This window comes from Mercenaria mercenaria, chromosome 12, assembly GCF_021730395.1.
Source record: "Mercenaria mercenaria strain notata chromosome 12, MADL_Memer_1, whole genome shotgun sequence".
NCBI classification, from domain to species: Eukaryota; Metazoa; Mollusca; class Bivalvia; order Venerida; family Veneridae; genus Mercenaria; species Mercenaria mercenaria.
The window spans coordinates 15,565,030-15,586,141 of NC_069372.1; the positions used below are offsets into that span (position 1 = coordinate 15,565,030).

The window sequence follows — 21,112 nt, forward strand, 5'->3', positions numbered from 1 at the left end:
TTTCAAACATGGCCTAGATTTCATCAAGGTTATCATTCTGACCAATATTCATGAAGAAGAATTGAAAAATACAGCCTTTATCGAATACACAAGGTTTTTCTTTGATTTGACCTAGTGACCTAGTTTTTGACCCGAGATGACCCATTTTTGAACTCGGCTTAGATTTCATCAAGGTTATCATTCTGACCAATATTCATGAAGATTAATTGAAAAATACCACCTCTATCGCATACACAAGGTTTTTCTTTGATTTGACCTAGTGACCTAGTTTTTGACCCGAGATGACCCATTTTCGAACTCGGCCTAGATTTCATCAAAGTTATCATTCTGACCAATATTCATGAAGATTAAATGAAAAATACAGTCTCTATCGCATACACAAGGTTTTTCTTTGATTTGACCTAGTGACCTAGTTTTTGACCCGAGATGACCCATTTTCGAACATGGCCTAGATTTCATCAAGGTTATCATTCTGACCAATATTCATGAAGATTAATTGAAAAATACAGCCTCTATCGCATACACAAGCTAAATGTTGACAGACGACGGACGACAGACGACAGACGACGGACGACGGACGCCGGACATCGAGCGATCAGAAAACTCACCTGAGCATTGCTCAGGTGAGCTAAAAAATGTTACTGGGATATGCCCTGAGAGTCAGGGAGACCAGAAAGGATGTACAAAGGTCTCAACTGTTGCAGATGAAAGCCAAAGAGAGATGACTTTGTTCCAGGGTGACCTGAAAAAAAAACTATTTGGAAGTTGTGGAAACATAGCAGATGACGATCAGCTAATTCTTAGAAGGATTGACTTATTACCAGTTCAATTTATGGCAAAACTAACTTGCAACAACTTGTATAGTGCCCAGAAAAGTATATATAGTTTACAATATAAAGTGGTTTATATTTGCGGCAGTTCCCTTACCAGTGGTTACAGAGGGGAAAGGTTTTATACAAATACTTTTCGGTAATTCAATAACGTTTCGGTATATTTACTTTCCTTTGCTTTTTGTATAATTTATTCAGCCTTGTTTTTGACCACAATCAATTGGGAAATAACTAATTATAAAACCTTTTTTATTTTTTATTTTATTGCTTGTTCTACGTACTCGTATTTAATTTTACATCAGCACATAGTTAAGTTAACTGGTACCTTTACTGCGTTGGAAATACGTTTACCGGCTGCAGCACACCGACTTCTACCATTCCCTACATGCCCTTCTGACCGGGCTAGAGGAAATACCACCACTTGATTTCGATTGTGCTGGTTCTATCACATTTCGTCATACAGAAGACTTGGCTGCTGATGACCCAACCCAAGAGTTTCCACTGATAAACACATGTAGTTTTGAACTGCGACTACCAATTCTGGACACATACGATATGTTTGTGGAGAGATTTTCTGCTGCTATGTCAGTGGATAGGTTTACTCTGTATTTAGCAAGTGAGCAGCAATTACCAGATTGTCATTTAAGGGTGCATTTGTTATAAATTCCATACTCCGTAACAAATGTATCAAATTCTGTTTATAGTTTTACATCATTTTGTTACACTGCAATGTTCATGGACAAGTGTTTTGACAAACCATTAGTGTTACTTTTTTGCAGCATTTATTTATCTAAAGCTTTTGCTAAGCTTTTAATTTTACATTTTATACAAAATTAATTTAATATGCCGCATCCCGATACCGGCTGTTAGTTATGCCTGAGTCACAGGTAGTTATTCCCCTTGAATTCTCTTCAATGTAAAGGTACGTGGTGTAAATAAAGATCAACTTTCTTATTTATTTGAGCTACTACAATGGTTATGTAGGGCTTTACAGGGACAGACCCCTTTCAAAGTGCTACAGGACAAAGAGTGGAAGTATATATGTATTTGCCCAAAGGGTGGTTCAGCCAGAAGTGCAAATGGCAAGTCTGATGCACCTCTTTCGGAAGACCAGGCAAGGAGGCTACCCGGAGTGGGCAGGAATCATCTACTACCAGATGATGGTGTACCAGGGGCCATCATCGTGTACGCCAACTACTACCGGTGGAAGAAGGAAGAAGTAGACGTCTTCAAAGAGATGCTATTCAGAGGGTAAATTATTCTGAAATTAAACTGGAACAGAGGAGACATTTGAGGATCTTGTTGATGCTGCCTCTTACAATCTGTAAGTTTTGAATCAATGAATTAGAATAAATAAATAAACGTAACACATTGAAGGAAATAGCTACAAAGGAAAGTCATTCCACCCTCCACCTCCTCCCACTAATTTTGAGGTTATCTTATCCAACATATTGTATGCTTGAGAAAAGTGTTAAAAACATTGTTCAAAGCAAGGCATGAATTAAGACATTTGATTCAAAATCTTTTTTACCTGAAGGATAAACCCAGCTTAATACAGCTGCTTTGAAAAATAAATTGATTGAACACTTTATTTTAAATAATCTTACTGAATGTTCCCAGGACCTGGTGCAAAGGCAGTTAAGTGTTCAAAATATAACAAACTCCAATGTTTATTAAATTATATCAGGAAATTGAAAGCAATTTATAAATTTAATTTTTGTACAAAAAAAGGACATAAGAAACTAAACTTTGTTTACAAAAACCAAAACATATACTCAAGAATTTCAATTATATTATATAAATGGTTTATTTTTTTGCTTCAAAAATTCATAATTTTTTTAATATGTTTATAGGGATGATTCTTGGATCATGCTGAAGGGTGGTAAACAATTGAGTATAGATAGAGAAAACTTCAAGAAGGTGTTCAGTAACAACATCTTTAAAGAAGGTGTAAAAGTGAAAGGAATGCGAAAAGTGTCCAAGGTGTTACACATGTATTTATTCATTTATTTATTTTGTTGGGTTTAACGTCGCACCGACACAATTTTAGGTCATATGGCGACTTTCCAGCTTTAATGGTGGAGGAAGACCCCAGGTGCCCCTCCGTGCACAATTTCATCACGAGCGGGCACCTGGGTAGAACCACCGACCTTCCGTAAGCCAGCTGGATGGCTTCCTCACGTGAAGAATTCTACGCCCCAAATGAGGTTTCGAACCCACATCGATGAGGGGCAAATGGTTTGAAGTCAACGACTCTAACCACTCGGCCACGGAGGCCCAGTGTTACACATGTAAGTACATTATTTCATCTCATTTAGTTTAGGGTACCAATACATCATTCTGACAAAGTTTGGTCGAAATCCCCCCCCCCCCCCCAGTAGGTTTTGAGGAGATGCGATAACGAGAAATTGTTAATGGAAGGGTGGATGGACGGATGCAGAGTGATTTGAATAGCCCACCATCTGATGATGGTGGGCTAAAAATTCAAGCCTATCTTTATGAATCTTTGTGACAATTAATGCATTTCTTATATTGATGGTACGTTAGCAACTTTGAAAATGGGTCACATTTTGGTCATAAACTAAGACAGTTAAGCTCATTTTGACGCTTAACAAGAGGTGATTGATCTAAGATCATCTATGATGATCCTCTTGTTTAATTTTAATCAGACCTAAATATCTGAGTTAAAATTTACTTGATATGGACTGAAAAAAATTCCAATTAGGGCAGCGTTGTTTGTAGCAATGTGGTTGCTGTAAATATTTAACCAGAGTTCTTGGTGTAAACTTTATTTGAATATACTGTTTTGCAGGTGATGGAATGTAGTTCGTTCCAATTTAATGACGAACTTGAAAAGGATTTTCGAAAACCAAAAGTTGTGACTGTTGGAGAAGCCCTGGGGTTCCCAGTCAAGAGACGCATCTCTATAGAGGGCACACTGATGCAGGTAACTAATACTGTAAAACTACATATGATTTCCCAAGTTGGTGGCTTTCACATTCAGTGTAAATGCTTAAGGAGGTAGGTTACCTTGTTACCAGGGTAAATTCAAATTAGTTGAACCGCAGTGATTTTTTGTATTTCGTGTAATTTAATGTTTTAACTGCTACAATCTCAGTTCCGTTTATCTCTGTCCCTTCAAGTAAAATTTTTATCCAGGTTTGAAGTACATGACCCTCTTAAGGTATTTTATATAGAAAGAAGAAGGAAAATACGGATATTTAACACTTTTCAGTGTATTTTGGTTTCATTGTTATCCGTAGAAGTCTGCATAATTAATAGTTTTACTAGTATGCGCATAAGCTTTCTAATAAAAGCTTAAAATGTATATGTCGCGGGGCTCGTGTTTCCATGGTAACGCATTTTCTCTCATTTTTCAACAATTATGTACTAAAACGGGTTTTTCGACGGCTTCAGTGCCATTCTGTTATTGACCAACATGGAATATTTGGGTAATATGATTAGCAAAATACCAAGAACTTTACATGGTACTATGTTTTTCTTAAAGTTTAGAGTAACCATGGCAACAGAGATGTTTAAGATAGCTTATATGTTGCTTTTTATCGTAATTTCTTATAAAAAAATATTATATAAAATTATCTTTCTTGTTAATGTAGCTTTAAAACATCTTATTTCTAACGTTAGTAATATTTTCGTATGAATTGCAGTTAATTTAACAAATTTCACAGCTTAAAATACTAACAGCAGTGCCCGTCGTCTGACATTTTTATTGAAAAATCGTTCTGCATGCTGCTATCATTCTCATGGATATTGTTGAAATGAAAATAAAAAGCCGAAGCTGTGTTCCTTAAATAGACCAGTGTCAACGCTTTTGAATTTTACAATTAGACATATAGGTCACGGGCTTCGTTTCCATGGTAACATCAATTTAATTCAAGACACCACAATTTTATACTGAAATTTGAACAATTTTAGAGCTTAGTTTTAGTATTTAAGTAACAAATTATCAACGGAAACTGGGAATTAGGTATAACAAATCAAACTGCCCAATTTTTATTTGTAAATGACCATAATAAGTTACCTTTCAGCCATCTATATTCCCAATCAAATCAGTTACCATCATCCATTTTCTTACATTCCGCATAACATTTCAATATAGTTACATAAAAGAAGCAAAATGTTGATCATTTTTTCAGAGCAAAACACTAATAAAAAGTGTTTCAGCAAATAATGGTCGTTTAAAAATAGTTCAAATAAAGAAAAAGCACAGAATAACGTACTTTCAAAATAAAAGCTATTAATTTTGCGCGGTAACTGACACGTAACGTCATGACGTCAATGACGTCATTTTAAGGCAACAATGTTTTGAAGCGTTTCTGCGGCAATTCATTCATTATTTCTGCATTATTAAACCATTAAACATAAGATCGGAGGCAGGTTCAAGATTTATTTCCAGAAGAATGGATATACAAACACATTTAGTTTGTCGTAAACGTCGTCGTAAATCGTCACGTTAGCTTCCGGTTGGACATGCGCACTTACAAATATCAAGGTAACCTACCTCCTTAAGCATAAAATGACATGAAAATGTACTTATTACATTAAAGCACTATAGCAGAGACTAAAATGCACTTACTTTAATATTTGAGAAAATGCAGGCTGTTGGGAAACGTGAATTTTCATATTCATGAACATATATTGAGCTACAGACTAAAACAAATAGTAACAGAATACCAGGACAAAATAAATAAGACTGGACAAGTCTTGTAGATACAAATGCTACTTTTATACAATTTAGTGAATATTTACATATATTTCTATGTCTAAAAAAATAAGTTTCAAAAGAATTTTTGTTCATTTGTTTAAATATATGTAGGTTTTAAGTAAATTATTATTTTACAGGTTGATGACGTTGCAGATGGAATCAATTATAAAAGGCGCAGAACTGAGCTGCAAGAGGGAACATCCAAAATTTCCCTGAAATTGTGGGGCAAGGAGAGCGAACAGTCAATCCCACAGATTGGGAGCACTGAACGTGTAACAGCTGTGTATGTGTTTGAATATAATGGGATCAAGGAATTAAACTCCAGCAATGACACATCAATTGAGGTACAGAAGCATTTATAAATATTTCTTTATAGTATATAACATAGCATTGTGATTGGGAAAAGACCTTTGAACGGAAATAGCATACAGAATAATACACATTTTGAATCTTGCCTGCGACAATAATTCTTATAACTTCTATATTGTAATTCGAATGAAATTTTCATGCATAACTCAACAGTTGGATTTTTTTTGGCCTGAATTATTGGCTTTCATTAACTGTAAAGATAAGACTACCCTGTAGCTTTTACACTTGATCACTTGATGGGAATTATCTGCAAGCAAGTAATTTTTGGCTTAAGGCCTCAACAGACGGTAGGTTCTAGTTGTACAACACCAATTATCTCATAGTGTACAATTTTAAATTGTACATTTTTCACATTCAGACAGTATTCCACTCCCATATAAATCACAGAGATTTACCTATTAAACGCAGTGCATCAGGTATTGAAAATAATGTCAACATTAATAACAAGAGGGTCATGATGACCCTGGATCGCTCACCTGAGTAATATGAGCTACATGTTTCAAATGTCAAACCTGATAATAAATTATTAAGAAAGTCAGTAGGTCACATTCATGGTCAATGAAATTCAGTTTAACGATTAGTGTGCAAAACTATGTATGTCATCAAAATTTCAAGGCTGTATCTTAAAAACAAGAAAGTAGGTCAGTAGGTCAAGGTCACAGTCAAGTGACATCATATTACTTGGGGTCATCAGGTAATTATCATTAAACAGTCTTGGAAATAGGATCAAATGATTTTTTTAAGTATTTTTTCCTATTAACTCACATAATAACTAAGTGACCCCAGGGCGGGGCCTCTTTAAACTTCAGGGGCACAATTTGAAAAATTTTGGTACAGGACTACCAGACAATGCATCATTACAAATATCAAAAGCCTAGGTTGTATGGTTTCTGACAAGAAGATTTTTAAAGTTTTTTCCTACATAAGTCTATAGATATAAAATTGGGACCCTCAGGGCAGGGTCTCTTTTCATCCCAGGGGTACAATTTGAACAATTTTGGTTGAGGATCATAAGACAATGCTACAAACCAAATATCAAAGGTCCAAGTGTTGTGGTTTCAGACAAGAAGATTTTTAAACTTTTTTTCCTATATAAGTCTACGTAAAACTTGGGACCCTGGGGCAGGGCCATATCTGACCCTAGGGAGATAATTTGAATAATCTTGGTAGAGGACCACTACATGATGCTACATACTAAATATCAAAGCCCTAGGCCATGTGGTTTTGTACAAGAAGATTTTCAAAGTTTTCCCTATATTAGTCTATATAAACCATGTGACCCCCGGGGCGGGGTCATATTTGACCCTAGGGGGATAATTTGAACACTTTTGGTAGAGGACCACTAGATGATGCTACACACCAGATATCAAAGCCCTAGGCCCTGTGGTTTTGGACAAGAAGATTTTTAAAGTTTTTCCTATTGGTTGCCATGGCAACATGGCAACCAGAGTTCTGCATGGAATTCAATTCTTTGAACAATTTTGAAAGGGGACCACCCAAGGATCATTCCTGTGAAATTTAGTGTAATTCTGCCCAGTGGTTTTCAAGATTTTTTTTAGAAAATGTTGACGGACACACGACTGACTACGGATATTGAGCAGTCACAATGCTTACCATGAACCTTTGGCTCAGGTGAGCTAATAAAAAGAGCTGTCACTAATGGTGACAAATGCCACCCCACCCCCTCTCTGCAGTGCCTTGAACTTTGACCTGGTAACCCGAAAGTAAGTAGGGGTCATGTACTCCATAAGTACTATCAGTTTGTGAAGTTTGACCATTCTGTTATGGAGAAACCAAGGGAGAGATTATACCCTTCGGTTTTTTTTTAGAAAAGATAATGAAACTGTTGAATCTGTGTAAATAATATGTGACTTAACAGTTGTATATATTAAATATATATTTTGTTGTTTTATTTTGTGAACTTTAAACTGCATCTTATTATTTATTACGGTGCATAGGTGCCTTATTAGTTAGTGTAAAGTTCTAAGTGGTTACTTAGGTGAAGATAATTAAATCGAGAGGGCATATATGTCCATGCAAAGTATTTTTGGTGAAGAGCCCGCTAAGACAGTTTATTCACCATGCACAAATTAGAAATGTAATATATATGCTGCTTTATAGAACCTATCTACACCACATGTTTATTAAAGGGAATTGTGGAATTACTGATCAGCCAAAACATGTCCGTAATTAAATACTAAATCACTTCACATCAATCCATCAATCAAAGCAAAAAAAAGTTAAATTGAAGTGGAAAAATATTAATTGTTAATAATAAACAAGAGGGCCATGAAGGCCCTGTATCGCTCACCTGACCTACTGACCTAAAGATCATCAAGATTAACACTCTGACCAAATTTCATAAAGATATGGTCATAAATGTGATCTCAAAAGTGTTAACTAGCTTTTCCTTTGATTTGACCCGGTGCCCTAGTTTTTGACCCCACATGACCCAGATTTGAAACTGATATAAAGCTCATCAAGTTAACATTCTAACCAAGTTTCATGAAGATACGGTCATAATTGTGGCCACTAGAGAGTTAACAGGCTTTTCCTTTGATATGACCTGGTGACCTAGTTTTTGACCCCACCTGACCCAGATTTGAGCTTGACCTATAGATCATCAAGATCAACATTCTGACCAAGCTTCACTAAGATATAGTCATAAAGTTGGCCTCTACAGTGTTAACAAGCTTTTCCTTTGATTTGACCTGCTGACCTAGTTTTTGACCCCAGATCACCCAATATCGAATCATCCAAGATTTTACTGAGGATAACATCCTGGCCCAGTTTCATCAAGATTTGGCTAAAATTGTGACCTCTAGAGTGTTAACGAGTTTTTCCTGTGATTTGAACTGGTGACCTAGTTTTTGACCCCAGATGACCCAATATCAAACTAGCTTAAGATTTTATTGAGAGTAATATTCCGACCAAGTTTCATTCAGATTGGGCCAAAATTGTGACCTTTGGAGTGTTAACAAGCTTTTCCTTTGAGTTCGAGTTTTGATACCTGTTCTAATACTAATTACAAAGATTCGTATCATAATTGCTCTACCAGCTCAGGAAGAACAAAGATATGTGGTTTTCAAATTTAATCAATAAGTTCTCAGTTTGTATACATACAAAAACATGAGATAAATACAAGATTTCACAAAAAAAAAACATTACATATAGTCACGCATGGTCAAGTCAAGGTCCCAAGGGAATAGTATTCACCAAAATGCTATGCATAAATATTCCTTTTGCACAGTTGCAAATCTGATCTCAACCATGTTGACAGAACCCAGGATAATAGAACTTCTTTTTTTATGTGTTGGAATGGGTTGTGGGATATGCTGTCATGGACTTAGGCGAGCACGTACAACAAAACTGCCCTCAGCACAACGAAGGACGTGACAGCAATCACGAATGCCTTTTGGACTTTGGTGGTGGACATGGATTTTATCCTTGCCACCTTCTGCATAACTGGGACATTTTGATAAGGAGGGTAAATGCAGAATTCTGGAATACCAGAACAGCGTTTAACGTCTGCCATCGTGCCCAACAGTTCATTCTGGACACGATAAACTTGTAGCATCCCCCTTTGGACAGGGTATATGGAAATACCGGATACGAGAGGTTGCTGGGGATCTTGCGATCCTGTCGATTCTGGGAGGATGTCTTCGACAGGTTATACGTTCTTTCACGTAATGTTCAACACCTTCCTGAGCCGGAAAGTGAGGATAGTGGGGTAGAGTCATGTGGAGAAGATGACACCTCAGACCCGGAATCCAGTAGCGAGAGTGATGTGGAGTCTGAGGGATGGGAGGAAGTCGGGCTGGATTAAAATCTCTCTTCGACAATTAGAGTTTATTTCAGAATTATTTTTGGACCTCAAGACAAACAAATATCTTGGACAATAATTTTTTTTTTGGATTCAACGTCGCACCGACACATGATAGGTCATATGGCGACTTTTTTGGACAATAAAACATTCAATAAATGAAAATTCATATCAATGTAAGTTATTCTTTTAACATTTTCGCTACTTTAATATTTGACTGAATCAACAATTTATGTTTTGTTTTCGTTTTTCAAAAAATAAATTCGTTCAATTCTAAGTCGTATATGCTTACTTGATAAATTGTGTTTATGTGCTTTTTGTATTAGAAGTGTTATTTAGGATGTATATGCCTACTCGATAAATTGTGTTCTGTGTGTTTTTTTCCTATTAGAAGTGTTAACAAGGCAGTCTGAAAGACAGCTAAATCCCCGCCACTGCTATGGATAGTGAAAGGGTAAACCTTTGATTTTAGCTGTGACCTTGACCTTGAACTGACATGGCTGACTCATGAATTCTACACAACGTCTTGATGAGGTGATCATTTGACCCAAATTTCATGAAAATCCTTCAAGGGGTTTAGGAGATACAGAGCTGAAACCTTTGACCTTTAGTTGTGACCTTGACCTTGAGTTGGCTGACATGGCTGACTCATGAGTTCTTGATGAGGTGATCAGTACACCAAAGTTTGATGAAAATCCTTCAAGGGGTTTAGGAGATCTACAGAGTGGACACCAAATGGAAGGCTCAAACCTTCGACCCTTAGTTGTGACCTTGACCTTGAGCTGGCATGGTTGACTCATGATTTCTGCATATCGTTCTGATGAGGTAATCATTTGACCCAAGTTTTATAAAATTCCTTCAAGGGGTTTAGGAGATATAGAGCGGACACGAAATGAAAGGCTCAAACCTTTGACCTTCAGTTGTGACCTTGACCTAGAGCCGACATGGCTGACTCATAAGTTCTACTCATTGCCTTGATGAGGTTATCGTTTGACCCAAGTTTGATGAAAATCCTTCAAGGGGTTTAGGAGATATAGAGCGGACACAAAATGGAAGGCTTAAACTTTTGATCCTAAGTTGTGACCTTGACCTTGAGCCAGCATGACTGACTCATGGGTTCTGCACATTGTCTTGATGAGGTGATCATTTGACCTAAGTTTTATAAAATTCCTTCAAGGGGTTTAAGAGATATAGAGCGGACACAAAATGGAAGGCTCAAACCTTTGACCTTGAGTTGTGACCTTGACCTTGCGCCGGCATGGCTGACTCATGGGTTCTGCACATGTTTAAATCCCTCCCTGCAGTTTTTAATCTACCTGGACAAAAAACCCCCTGTGAAATTATCGAGGTGGACAAAATCCACCCCTAATAAATTATGTAGAACCTGGACAAAATCCCCCTATGATAAATTTTTGAAGAGGATGAAGTTCAGGTTTTTTTTTTGGTTTTTTTGTTTTCTTTTATTTGTTTCTCTCACAGAATTATATACACTAATTTTTATCATTGCAAGTTCTTCATTTTTATATAAATTCACCGTTCAGCATTTCTTTGATTTTAGCTTAATTTAATTTAAGTTAAATTCAGCATTTTTATGTACATTTTCTTTGATATTTGTATTCATTTTATTTGTCATACTTGACTGATTTGAAATGCCCGCCAAAGCATCTCGTGAGTGTGTACTCTGCAAGGCAGAGAAGGATCGTGGGGGTAATGTACCCTTGACAATGTTTAAGAAGCTGCCCCAGCATCTAAAGCACGTGCATGGCTTTGACGCCAGTGAGGCCCGGCGTATGGCAAGCCACGCCAGAGCCGGGCGTGACCGTAAAACATCATCCGGCTTACCGTACTGGATATGTGGGTATGAAGCTTGTGGAGAGATGGCAGCCAGGAAAGGGCATCAAGTTCCAGCAGCCCGTAACCACTAGGGGCTTTAAGACCAACTCTGCTCCGCCCATGGTCTCTTTCCCTGTCCGAGCTGCCCCTGTCCGAGCTGGGACTAGCAGGGATGCTGACTTAAGTACTGCCGCCTCTGCTGCCCTCAGTGAGTGACTCGCATTCAGGTCCGGAGTCCATAGTTGAACCCTTGCACGAGCCATCAGGTAGCCACTTGGGATCGAATCCAAGCGATCCCCCACGGTTTCAAGCCGTTTACGGTGTTGAAACACTGGGAAGCCTTCAGGGTTGACCGTGTCGGCGGTAACAAAGGGCGGGATCAACAGGCCGAGGACGTGAGCTACGTCAATCGGTTCTTAGCCTCTTACAATTTTGGCGATGAGAAATGGTCAAATATCACGGAGGCTAAGGTGTCTGCACATGACCGGGCATTGAGTGAGGTATATGAGCCAGGCACGGTAACTAGAGTGCTCAACTGTCTGATGGACTTCTGGACCTGGACAATGCAAACTGGTAAGATTAGAAAGTTTTCAGTATGGGTTTTTTTTTTGTTGTTTTCTTTTTTTCCACAGAATTATATACACTAATTTTTATCATTGCAAGTTCTTCATTTTTATATTAATTTACCATTCAGCATTCAAGAGATACCATCTCCGCTCCCACCACAATACACAACAACAGGAGGTACAGAAGAATCAGAGTTCCTGATTTATGTCAATAACTCTAACAGTGATAGTGATAGGGTCCTCTTGTGTTTGAAAGTACGACAATGCATCATTTTCTTCATGCGGGTATAATTCACACTTATTCTACTTTCTTTGATAATGATGGCAATGGGAAGATTGTTAGGCTTCAGAAAGCCTGTATGTGTAGGGCAATAATGCCCTTTCTTGCAACCAGTGATTTAATCGAACTTGGAAAACCTGTCAACATCGTTGCTCTGCTAGTTCAATCGGTATACGTCAACCCTGCAGACGTGGATATTCTGCACGATGAATATTGGATACCTCCGGAAAGGAGACTACCGCTAACCTGTAACGTTAATGGTTACTCGGTGGAAGACGAAGCAGTTTTTACAGACACACCTACGGACATAAGTCATACTTCCACTACTGAAGGAATTTTTAGTGACAACGATAAAGTTAATGATGTACAGACACTTCTGAACATAATTCCTACTTACAGAAGAGAAGAAATGTATAGTAAGAACGAAAGCGTTGAAGATGAAAGTTCGAACATAACTCCTTCTGACACAGTTGAGGAAATTTATAGTGACAACGAAAGAGCTGAAGAAGATAGTGATAGTGATGTAGAAATAGTATGTGTGTAATAATCATAATGCGAGCCTCTGAACTCGTGGACACTCAGATTGTTCTATAATAGTGAGAAGCAAGGAAATGGATAAAATCCCCCCTGCATTTTTTAATCTACCTGGAGAAAAAAATTACCAAGGTGGACAAAATCCCCCCTAATATATTATCTAGGAGGACAAATCCCCCTTGTGAAAATAACAAGTTCAACAAAATCCCCCAATGATAAATTTTTGAAGAGGATGAAGTTCTGTTTTTTTTGTTCTGTTTTTTTTCACAGAATTATATACACTAATTTTTATCATTGCAAATTCTTCATTTTTATGTTAATTTACCGTTCAGCATTCAAGAGATACCATCTCCGCTCCCACCACAATATACAACAACAGGAGGTACAGAAGAATCAGAGTTCCTGATTTATAACAATAACACTAACAGTGATAGCGATAGGGTCCTTGAGTTTGAAAGTACGACAATGCGTCATTTTCTTCATGTGGGTATAATTCACACTTATTCTAATTTCTTCGATAATGATGGCAATGGGAAGATTGTTAGGTCTCAGAAAGCCTGTATGTGTAGGGCAATAATGCCCTTTCTTGCAACCAGTGATTTAATCAAACTTGGAAAACCTGTCAACATCGTTGCTCTGGTAGTTCAATCGGTATACGTCAACCCTGCAGACGTGGATATTCTGCACGATGAATATTGAATACCTCCGGAAAGGAGACTACCGCTAACCGTAACGTTAATGGTTACTCGGTGGAAGACGAAGCAGTTTTTACAGACACACCTACGGACATAAGTCATACTTCCACTACTGAAGGAATTTATAGTGACAACGATGAAGTTATTGATGTACAGACACTTCTGAACATAATTCCTACTTACAGAAGAGAAGAAATGTATAGTGACAACGAAAGCGTTGGTGATATTAGTCCGAACATAACTCCTTCTGACACAGTTGAGGAAATTTACAGTGACAACGAAAGTTTTGAAGAGATAGTGATAGTGATGTAGAAATAGTATGTGTGTAATAATCATAATGCGAGCCTCTGAACTCGTGGACACTCAGATTGTTCTGCAAGGAAATGGATAAAATCCCCCCTGCATTTTTTAAGCTACCTGGAGAAAAAAATTACCAAGGTGGACAAAATCCCCCCTAATATATTATCTAGGAGGACAAAATCCCCCTTGTGAAAATAACAAGTTCAACAAAATCCCCCAATGATAAATTTTTGAAGAGGATGAAGTTCTGTTTTTTTTTTTGTTTTGTTTTTTTTTCACAGAATTATATACACTAATTTTTATCATTGAAAATTCTTCATTTTTATGTTAATTTACCGTTCAGCATTCAAGAGATACCATCTCCGCTCCCACCACAATATACAACAACAGGAGGTACAGAAGAATCAGAGTTCTGATTTATGACAATAACACTAACAGTGATAGCGATACGGTCCTTGAGTTTGAAAGTACGACAATGCATCATTTTCTTCATGTGGGTATAATTCACACTTATTCTACTTTCTTCGATAATGATGGCAATGGGAAGATTGTTAGATCTCAGAAAGCCTGTATGTGTAGGGCAATAATGCCCTTTCTTGCACGATGAATATTGAATACCTCCGGAAAGGAGACTACCGCTAACCGTATCGTTATTGGTTACTCGGTGGAAGACGAAGCAGTTTTTACAGACACACCCACGGACATAAGTCATACTTCCACTACTGAAGGAATTTTTAGTGACAACGATGAAGTTATTGATGTACAGACACTTCTGAACATAATTCCTACTTACAGAAGAGAAGAAATGTATAGTGACAACGAAAGCGTTGGTGATGACAGTCCGAACATAACTCCTTCTGACACAGTTGAGGAAATTTATAGTGACAACGAAAGTGTTGAAGAGATAGTTATAGTGATGTAGAAATAGTATGTGTGTAATAATGATAATGCGAGCCTCTGAACTCGTGGACACTCAGATTGTTCTATAATAGTGAGAAGCAAGGAAAAAAGTTATCAAGGTGGACAAAATCCCCCCTAATAAATTACGAAGGAGGACAAAATCCCCCTTGTGAAAATAACAAGTTGAACAAAATCCCCCGATGATAAATTTTTGAAAAGGATGAAGTTCTGTTTTTTTTTGTTTTGTTTTTTCACAGAATTATATACACTAATTTTTTATCATTGTAAATTCTACATTTTTATGTTAATTTACCATTCAGCACCCACCACAATATACAACAACAGGGGGTACAGAAGAATCAGAGTTCCTGATTTATGACAATAACTCTTTACAGTGATAGCGATAGGATCCTCGAGTTTGATAGTGAATCAGGCCTTGAAATTCTTAGTGAATCGGATACATGGTTTAGTGAAGTACTCATGGAACAGCCCCAAGTCAGTCTCTCAATTGTTTGGGATAAGAGTTCCCTGTGATGATACTTCCATTTCATGTTTACAAGCGTTCCTTCTAAGGAACAACAGCCTATGAAGAAACTTTATCAGCACTTAGATGTATGCTTAGTCAAGAACTTATGACCAAACCCTGTGACACAGGAAACAAGAGGGTCATGATGACCCTGGATCGATCACCAGAGTAATATAAGCTACATGTTTCAAATGTTAAACTGATGATTTTTTGAATTTTATTGGAAGATTTTCTCATGTATAATCAAGTAACCCCTGGGGTGGGGCCAATTTTACCCTGGGGGTAATGATTTGAACAAAGTTTGTAGAAGTCTACCAGGCAATGTTACATATCAAATATCTAAGATCTAGGCCTTCTGGTTTATTTTTAGCAAATTTCCCTATGTAAAATCATGTGAACCCTCGGTCGGGGTCAAGATTTGAACAAATTTTGTAGAGGTCCTCTAGGCAATGCTACATGTGAAATATCTAAGCTCTAGGCCTTCTGGTTTATTTTAAAAAATTTTGAAGATTTTTCTATGTACAGTCAAGTAACCCCATGGGGCGGGGTCAATTTTGACCCCCAGGGTCATGATTTGAACAAATTTTGTAGAGGTTCAATAGGCAATGCTACATGTGAAATATCTAAGCTCTAGTCCTTCTGGTTTATTTTAAAAAAAATTTTGAAGATTTTCCTATGTGAAATCAAGTAACCCCTCGGTCGGGGTCATGATTTGAACAAATTTTGTAGAGGTTCACTAGGCAATGCTACGTGTCAAATATTTAAGCTCTATGCCTTCTGGTTTATTTTTAGAAAATTTGGAAGATTTTTCTATGCACAATCAAGTAACCCCATGGGGCAGGGTGAATTTTCCCCAGGGGGGTGGGGGCTTCTTGATTTAAACAAATTTTGTAGAAGTCTACTAGGCAATGCTACAAGTCAAATATCTGAGATCTAGGCCTTCTGGTTTATTTAAAATCAAGTGACCCCTGGGGCGAGGTCAATTTTGACCCCTGGGGTCATGATTTAAACAAATTTTGTAGAGGTCCACTTGGCAACACTACATGTGAAATATCTAAGCTCTTTGCCTTCTGGTTTATTTTAAGAAAAATTTGGAAGATTTTCCTTTGTAAAATCAAGTGACCCCTGGGACAGGGTCAATTTTGACCCCTGGGGTCATGATTTTGAACAATTTTAGGAGAGGTCCACTAGGCAATGCTACATGTCAAATATCTAAGCTCTAGGCCTTCTGGTTTTTGAGAAGATATTTTTTAAGATTTTCCTAATAAGGGCTTGGCGCAAAACTATTGTATCTTGTTCTTTATTTATATACACTTACAATAGTTCTGCACCAAGCCCTCGCTATGTAAAATCAAGTGACCCCTGGGGCGGGGTCAATTTTGACCCCGGGGTCATAATTTGAATAAATTTGGTAGAGGTCCATTAGGTAATGCTTCACACCAAATATCTAAGCTCTAGGCTTCTGGTTTTTGAGAAGAGATTTTTAAAGTTTTTCCTTTCGGTTGCCATGGCAACCAGAGTTCTGCATGGAATTCAATTCTTTAAACAATTTTGAAAGGGGGCCACCCAAGGATCATTCCTGTGAAGTTTGGTGTAATTCTGCCCAGTGGTTTTCAAGATTTTTTTAGAAATTGTTGATGGACGCACGATGTACGCCGCACGATCCACATTGAGCGGTCACAAAAGCTCACCATGAGCCTTTGGCTCAGGTGAGCTGAAAACAGGAAGCCCATGCTTTTATTGCTGGGTCAAGCATCAAGATTTATTGGGAAGATGCGGGATTTGTGAGTGTTAGTGGAGAGGTATATCCAAGTCAACGGAAAAACAATGCTCGCCATGTTGTCAATATTCAGATTTCTGTATTGGAAAAATTAATCAGTGATGCTTACTGCAAATAAGCTGTACACGTAACATTATGTACGTTTAATTCTTTCAGAACTTCAGTGAAAGCTGTGCGGATGAACTCGCCGCCACCATCGTGAAGAATCTGCAGAGGGCAGCCATAGCAAGGGTAAATTTCATTTAAAAATAAATTTATGACTGTGTTAGTACTTTTATCCGGAGACGCAAAGGCTTCTGGGTAACCACTGCACTTATCCACTAAGCAAACTATATATCTATTTCCGTCATTAGTTGTTTCGTAGGGGCCACATAGGTCAATGGAGAGAATGGCAAAGGGGTAGGAGGCGGTGTTGGTTTCTTTTTTTTTTGGTGGGGGGGGGGGGGGGCATTATTCGTTTTAAATTTCTTGCCTGTCAGGGTACACAAGTGGACATATTATGTGTACAAGTCTCTGAACATGTTAGGCCAGTAATATTTAATCTTAATGGTAGCAAACATTTTTTGTGTACCTGGGTGCAAATTCTTATTATCATACTGATCTATGACCAAATTTTTTAAATGCTTTGGCACATAGAGCCGTGGTGTGGGTTCATTATTAGGGTTTGAAATGTATAGAGAACTTGACCCATCTCTAAACAAGAGGGCCAAAATGGCCCTATATCGCTCACCTGGTATCACTGCATTTCAGGACAGGAAGGTCAAAAAATCATTATCAAGATCAATCAAAAGAATCATGAGTAAATATAGTTGAAATTTTCTTAAAGGTACATATGTCAAAATACACCTAAAAATTGGAGGTACCATCCATGTTGTACCACAGAAAAGTGGTCTCGGTTTTTCCCTACAGCCAACTAAAATAAGCTATAAGTAACGTAAAAGGGAAGTAATTAAAAAGAAAACTGTTGTAAGTGAGCAAAAGAAGGATCTGCCAAATAAATCTGTTGACATAAATGAAATTTCAGATCAGTACCTTCATTAGTTACGGAGATATACCCATTTTAATTTGAAATAAAGGGAGGTAATTTGACATAAAGTCAGTCCACAGTTATCTACTCTGATTGGCTCAGTCCAACTAATAACAATAATGAAATTTCAAATAAGTACTAAGTACTTACTGATATAAATCCATTTTGACTACAATCAGGGGAGGTTTGTTTGTTTGTTTTGGGTTTAACGCCATTTTTCAACAGTATTTCAGTCATGTAACGGCGGGCAGTTAACCTAACCAGTGTTCCTGGATTCTGTACCAGTACAAACCTGTTCTCCGCAAGTAACTGCCAACTTCCCCACATGATTCAGAGGTGGAGGACTAATGATATCAGACACAATGTCGTTTATCAAATAGTCACGGAGAACATACGCCCCGCCCGAGGATCGAACTCGCGACCCCGAGATCCGTAGACCAACGCTCTTACCTATTGAGCTAAGCGGGCGGGCTTCAGGGGAGGTAATCAGATATAAAATAACCTACGATTGGATCTGATTTGTCATGGAATCCAAGATTTATTGTTGTTGAAGATATTTTGGAAGTTTGTATAAAAAAAACCCATAAATGAAGTCTCTATATGGCTGCAACATTTCAGGGGCCATAACTCTGGAACCCATGATGGAGTCTGGCCAGGTCAAGAAAGGAACCAAGATCTTGTGGTGATACAAGTTGTGTGCAAGTTTGGTTAAAATCAAATCATAAATGAAGTTGCTATTATGCAGACAAGGTCAAAATAGCTAATTCTGGCCTTTTCAGGGACCATAACTCTGGAACCCATTAATGGATCTGGCTGGTTCAATAAAGGAACTGAGATCTTATGGCAACACAAGTTTTGTGCAAGTTTGATTAAATTCAAATCATAAATGAAGCTGCTATTGTGCTGCTAAAGAGCTAATTCTGGCCCTTTCAGGGGCCATAACTCTGGAACCCATAATGGAATCTAGCCAGTTCAAGAAAGGAACCAAGATCTTATAGTGATACAAGTTGTGTGCAAGTCTGGTTAAGGTCAAAATAGCTGATTCTGGCCCTTTCAGGGGCCATAACTCTGGAACCCATAATGGGATATGGCCAGTTCAAAAAAGGAACAGAGATCTTATGGTGATACAAGTTGTGTGCAAGTTTGGTTAAAATAAAATCATAAATGAAACCACTATCGTGCAGACAAGAAATTGTTGACAGACGCACGCACGGACGGACTGACGACGGGTGATCACAAAAGCTCACCTTGTCACTATGTGACAGGTGAGCTAAAAATGCACTGACAGGTTCGATAAAATCTGGTTGTGTGTGTGTGTGTGTGTGTTTGTGGTGCACGCGTCAGCGTGCTGTGGTTTCGTTTTGGGGAGGCTGCGTTTTTGGTACGTGGCATTCCCAGTTTGATATTTGTCTTTGTTTTGTATATCATACTGTTTAGTTGCGAATTCCTTAGGGCTAATTTGATTTGAATTGATTGCATTAATTGTGAAATCATTTTGTATTTGTTTATTTGCTTTTTGAATTGTATGTATAGGTTTGTCAGAGATCGAATCGGTGTGATCCTGTGAAGGAATTTTATGTGTTGTCATGAATGTCTGGTTCATAGTTTAATTCACTTCCTGATTGTATATTTTCAGAGACGGGAAGCCGAGAGAAGAAGTCGGCAGTGATGTTATTCCGACCAGAAATGTGCACAATGCGGCAATTATATGCCAATATAGACAATGCCCATAGTTGTATTTTCTTATTTTGTATGGGACTATGTAATAAATTTATTAATGGTTTATGGTCGGTTTTTATTACGAATTCTGCGTTGTGTAAGCAATGATCAAGCTTCTGTAATGAGTAATATATGCTGAAAGCCTCCTGTTCAATTATCGCCCATCGTCTTTGTGTGTCACTGAGCTTGTGTGATAAGAAATAGATTGGACTCTCATTTTGACTGTCAGGTAGCTTTGGGTCAGGGTTGTCTACCTTTTGGACTAGGCAATGTGAGTGTTACTTGCATCCACATATAAGACATAATTATATAAGGAAGCCCCAAAAGTAGCATGTTATGCAATAAGTCCCATTATCAAACTGAGATCCCTGAATCCATTTCTGACTTCGATATCACATATGAATACTGCTTAATACCCAAACTTACAATTTCGTGGCCAGGATTTTCTACAAAAAATACCTTAACAGAAGATACTACACCAGTCAATTCAACAAGAGATCACAGAGTGATCTTGGCCCCCACCAATGTGCCATTTTTGAGTGTTCCAAATTTCAAGACTTATTGACTAGCTCAAGGTCAAATTTCATTTCCGTACACAACACTGTGCATGTGGTCCAAATTCGAAAGCTGTAGCTTGAGAAATGTGAAAGTACATGTAGGTCACTAGATCAATTTCAAGGACAAAGTTCTTTGTACACAAAACTATGCATGTGCATCAAGTTTGAAGGCTGTAGTTTGAGCAATTTGAAAGTAGGTCACTAGGTAAATCTTAAGGTCAAAGTTTATTTCGGTACACAAAACTATGCAAGTGGTCCAAATTTGAAGGCTGTAGCTTGAGAAATGTGAAAGTAGGTCACAAGGTCAAAATCAAGGTCAAATTACACTTCAGAACACAAATCTATGCATGTGGTCCAAATTCGAAAGCCTGTACCTTCAAAAATGTAAAAGTAGGTCACTAGGTCAATGTCAAGGTCAAAGTTTGTTTCGGTACACAATCCTATGCATGTGGTCTAAATTTGAAGCCTGTAGCTACAGAAATGTGAAAGTAGGTCACTAGGTCAATCTTAAGGTCAAAGTTCATTTCGGTACAAAAAACTATGCAAGTGGTCCAAATTTGAAGGCTGTAGCTCGAGAAATGTGAAAGTAGGTCACTAGGTCAAAATCAAGGTCAAATTTTATTTCGGAACACAGAACTATGCATGTG

The 21,112-nt window shown here is 37.8% G+C and overlaps 1 protein-coding gene across 1 annotated transcript; it reads left to right on the plus strand.

The window, feature by feature from the left end:
• Window positions 1–264: 264 nt before the first annotated feature.
• Window positions 265–20,062, plus strand: LOC123534506 (uncharacterized). The gene is made up of 6 exons (XM_053519279.1): window positions 265–2,154; window positions 2,684–2,813; window positions 3,643–3,777; window positions 5,694–5,900; window positions 17,319–17,393; window positions 19,826–20,062. Exons 2-6 carry the CDS (start codon window positions 2,700–2,702, stop codon window positions 19,856–19,858), a joined length of 564 nt encoding a protein of 187 aa, XP_053375254.1. The 5' UTR covers window positions 265–2,154; window positions 2,684–2,699; the 3' UTR covers window positions 19,859–20,062.
• Window positions 20,063–21,112: the final 1,050 nt, after the last annotated feature.

What these genes read in the sequence shown, in the direction of transcription:
- LOC123534506 (XM_053519279.1), top strand. Translation starts at nt 2,700, where the DNA reads ATGCTGAAGGGTGGTAAACAATTGAGTATAGATAGAGAAAACTTCAAG. An exon ending in GCAATGACACATCAATTGAG is followed by an intron (nt 5,901 to 17,318) that starts GTACAGAAGCAT and finishes TAATTCTTTCAG; the next exon opens with AACTTCAGTGAAAGCTGTGC. An exon ending in AGAGGGCAGCCATAGCAAGG is followed by an intron (nt 17,394 to 19,825) that starts GTAAATTTCATT and finishes GTATATTTTCAG; the next exon opens with AGACGGGAAGCCGAGAGAAG.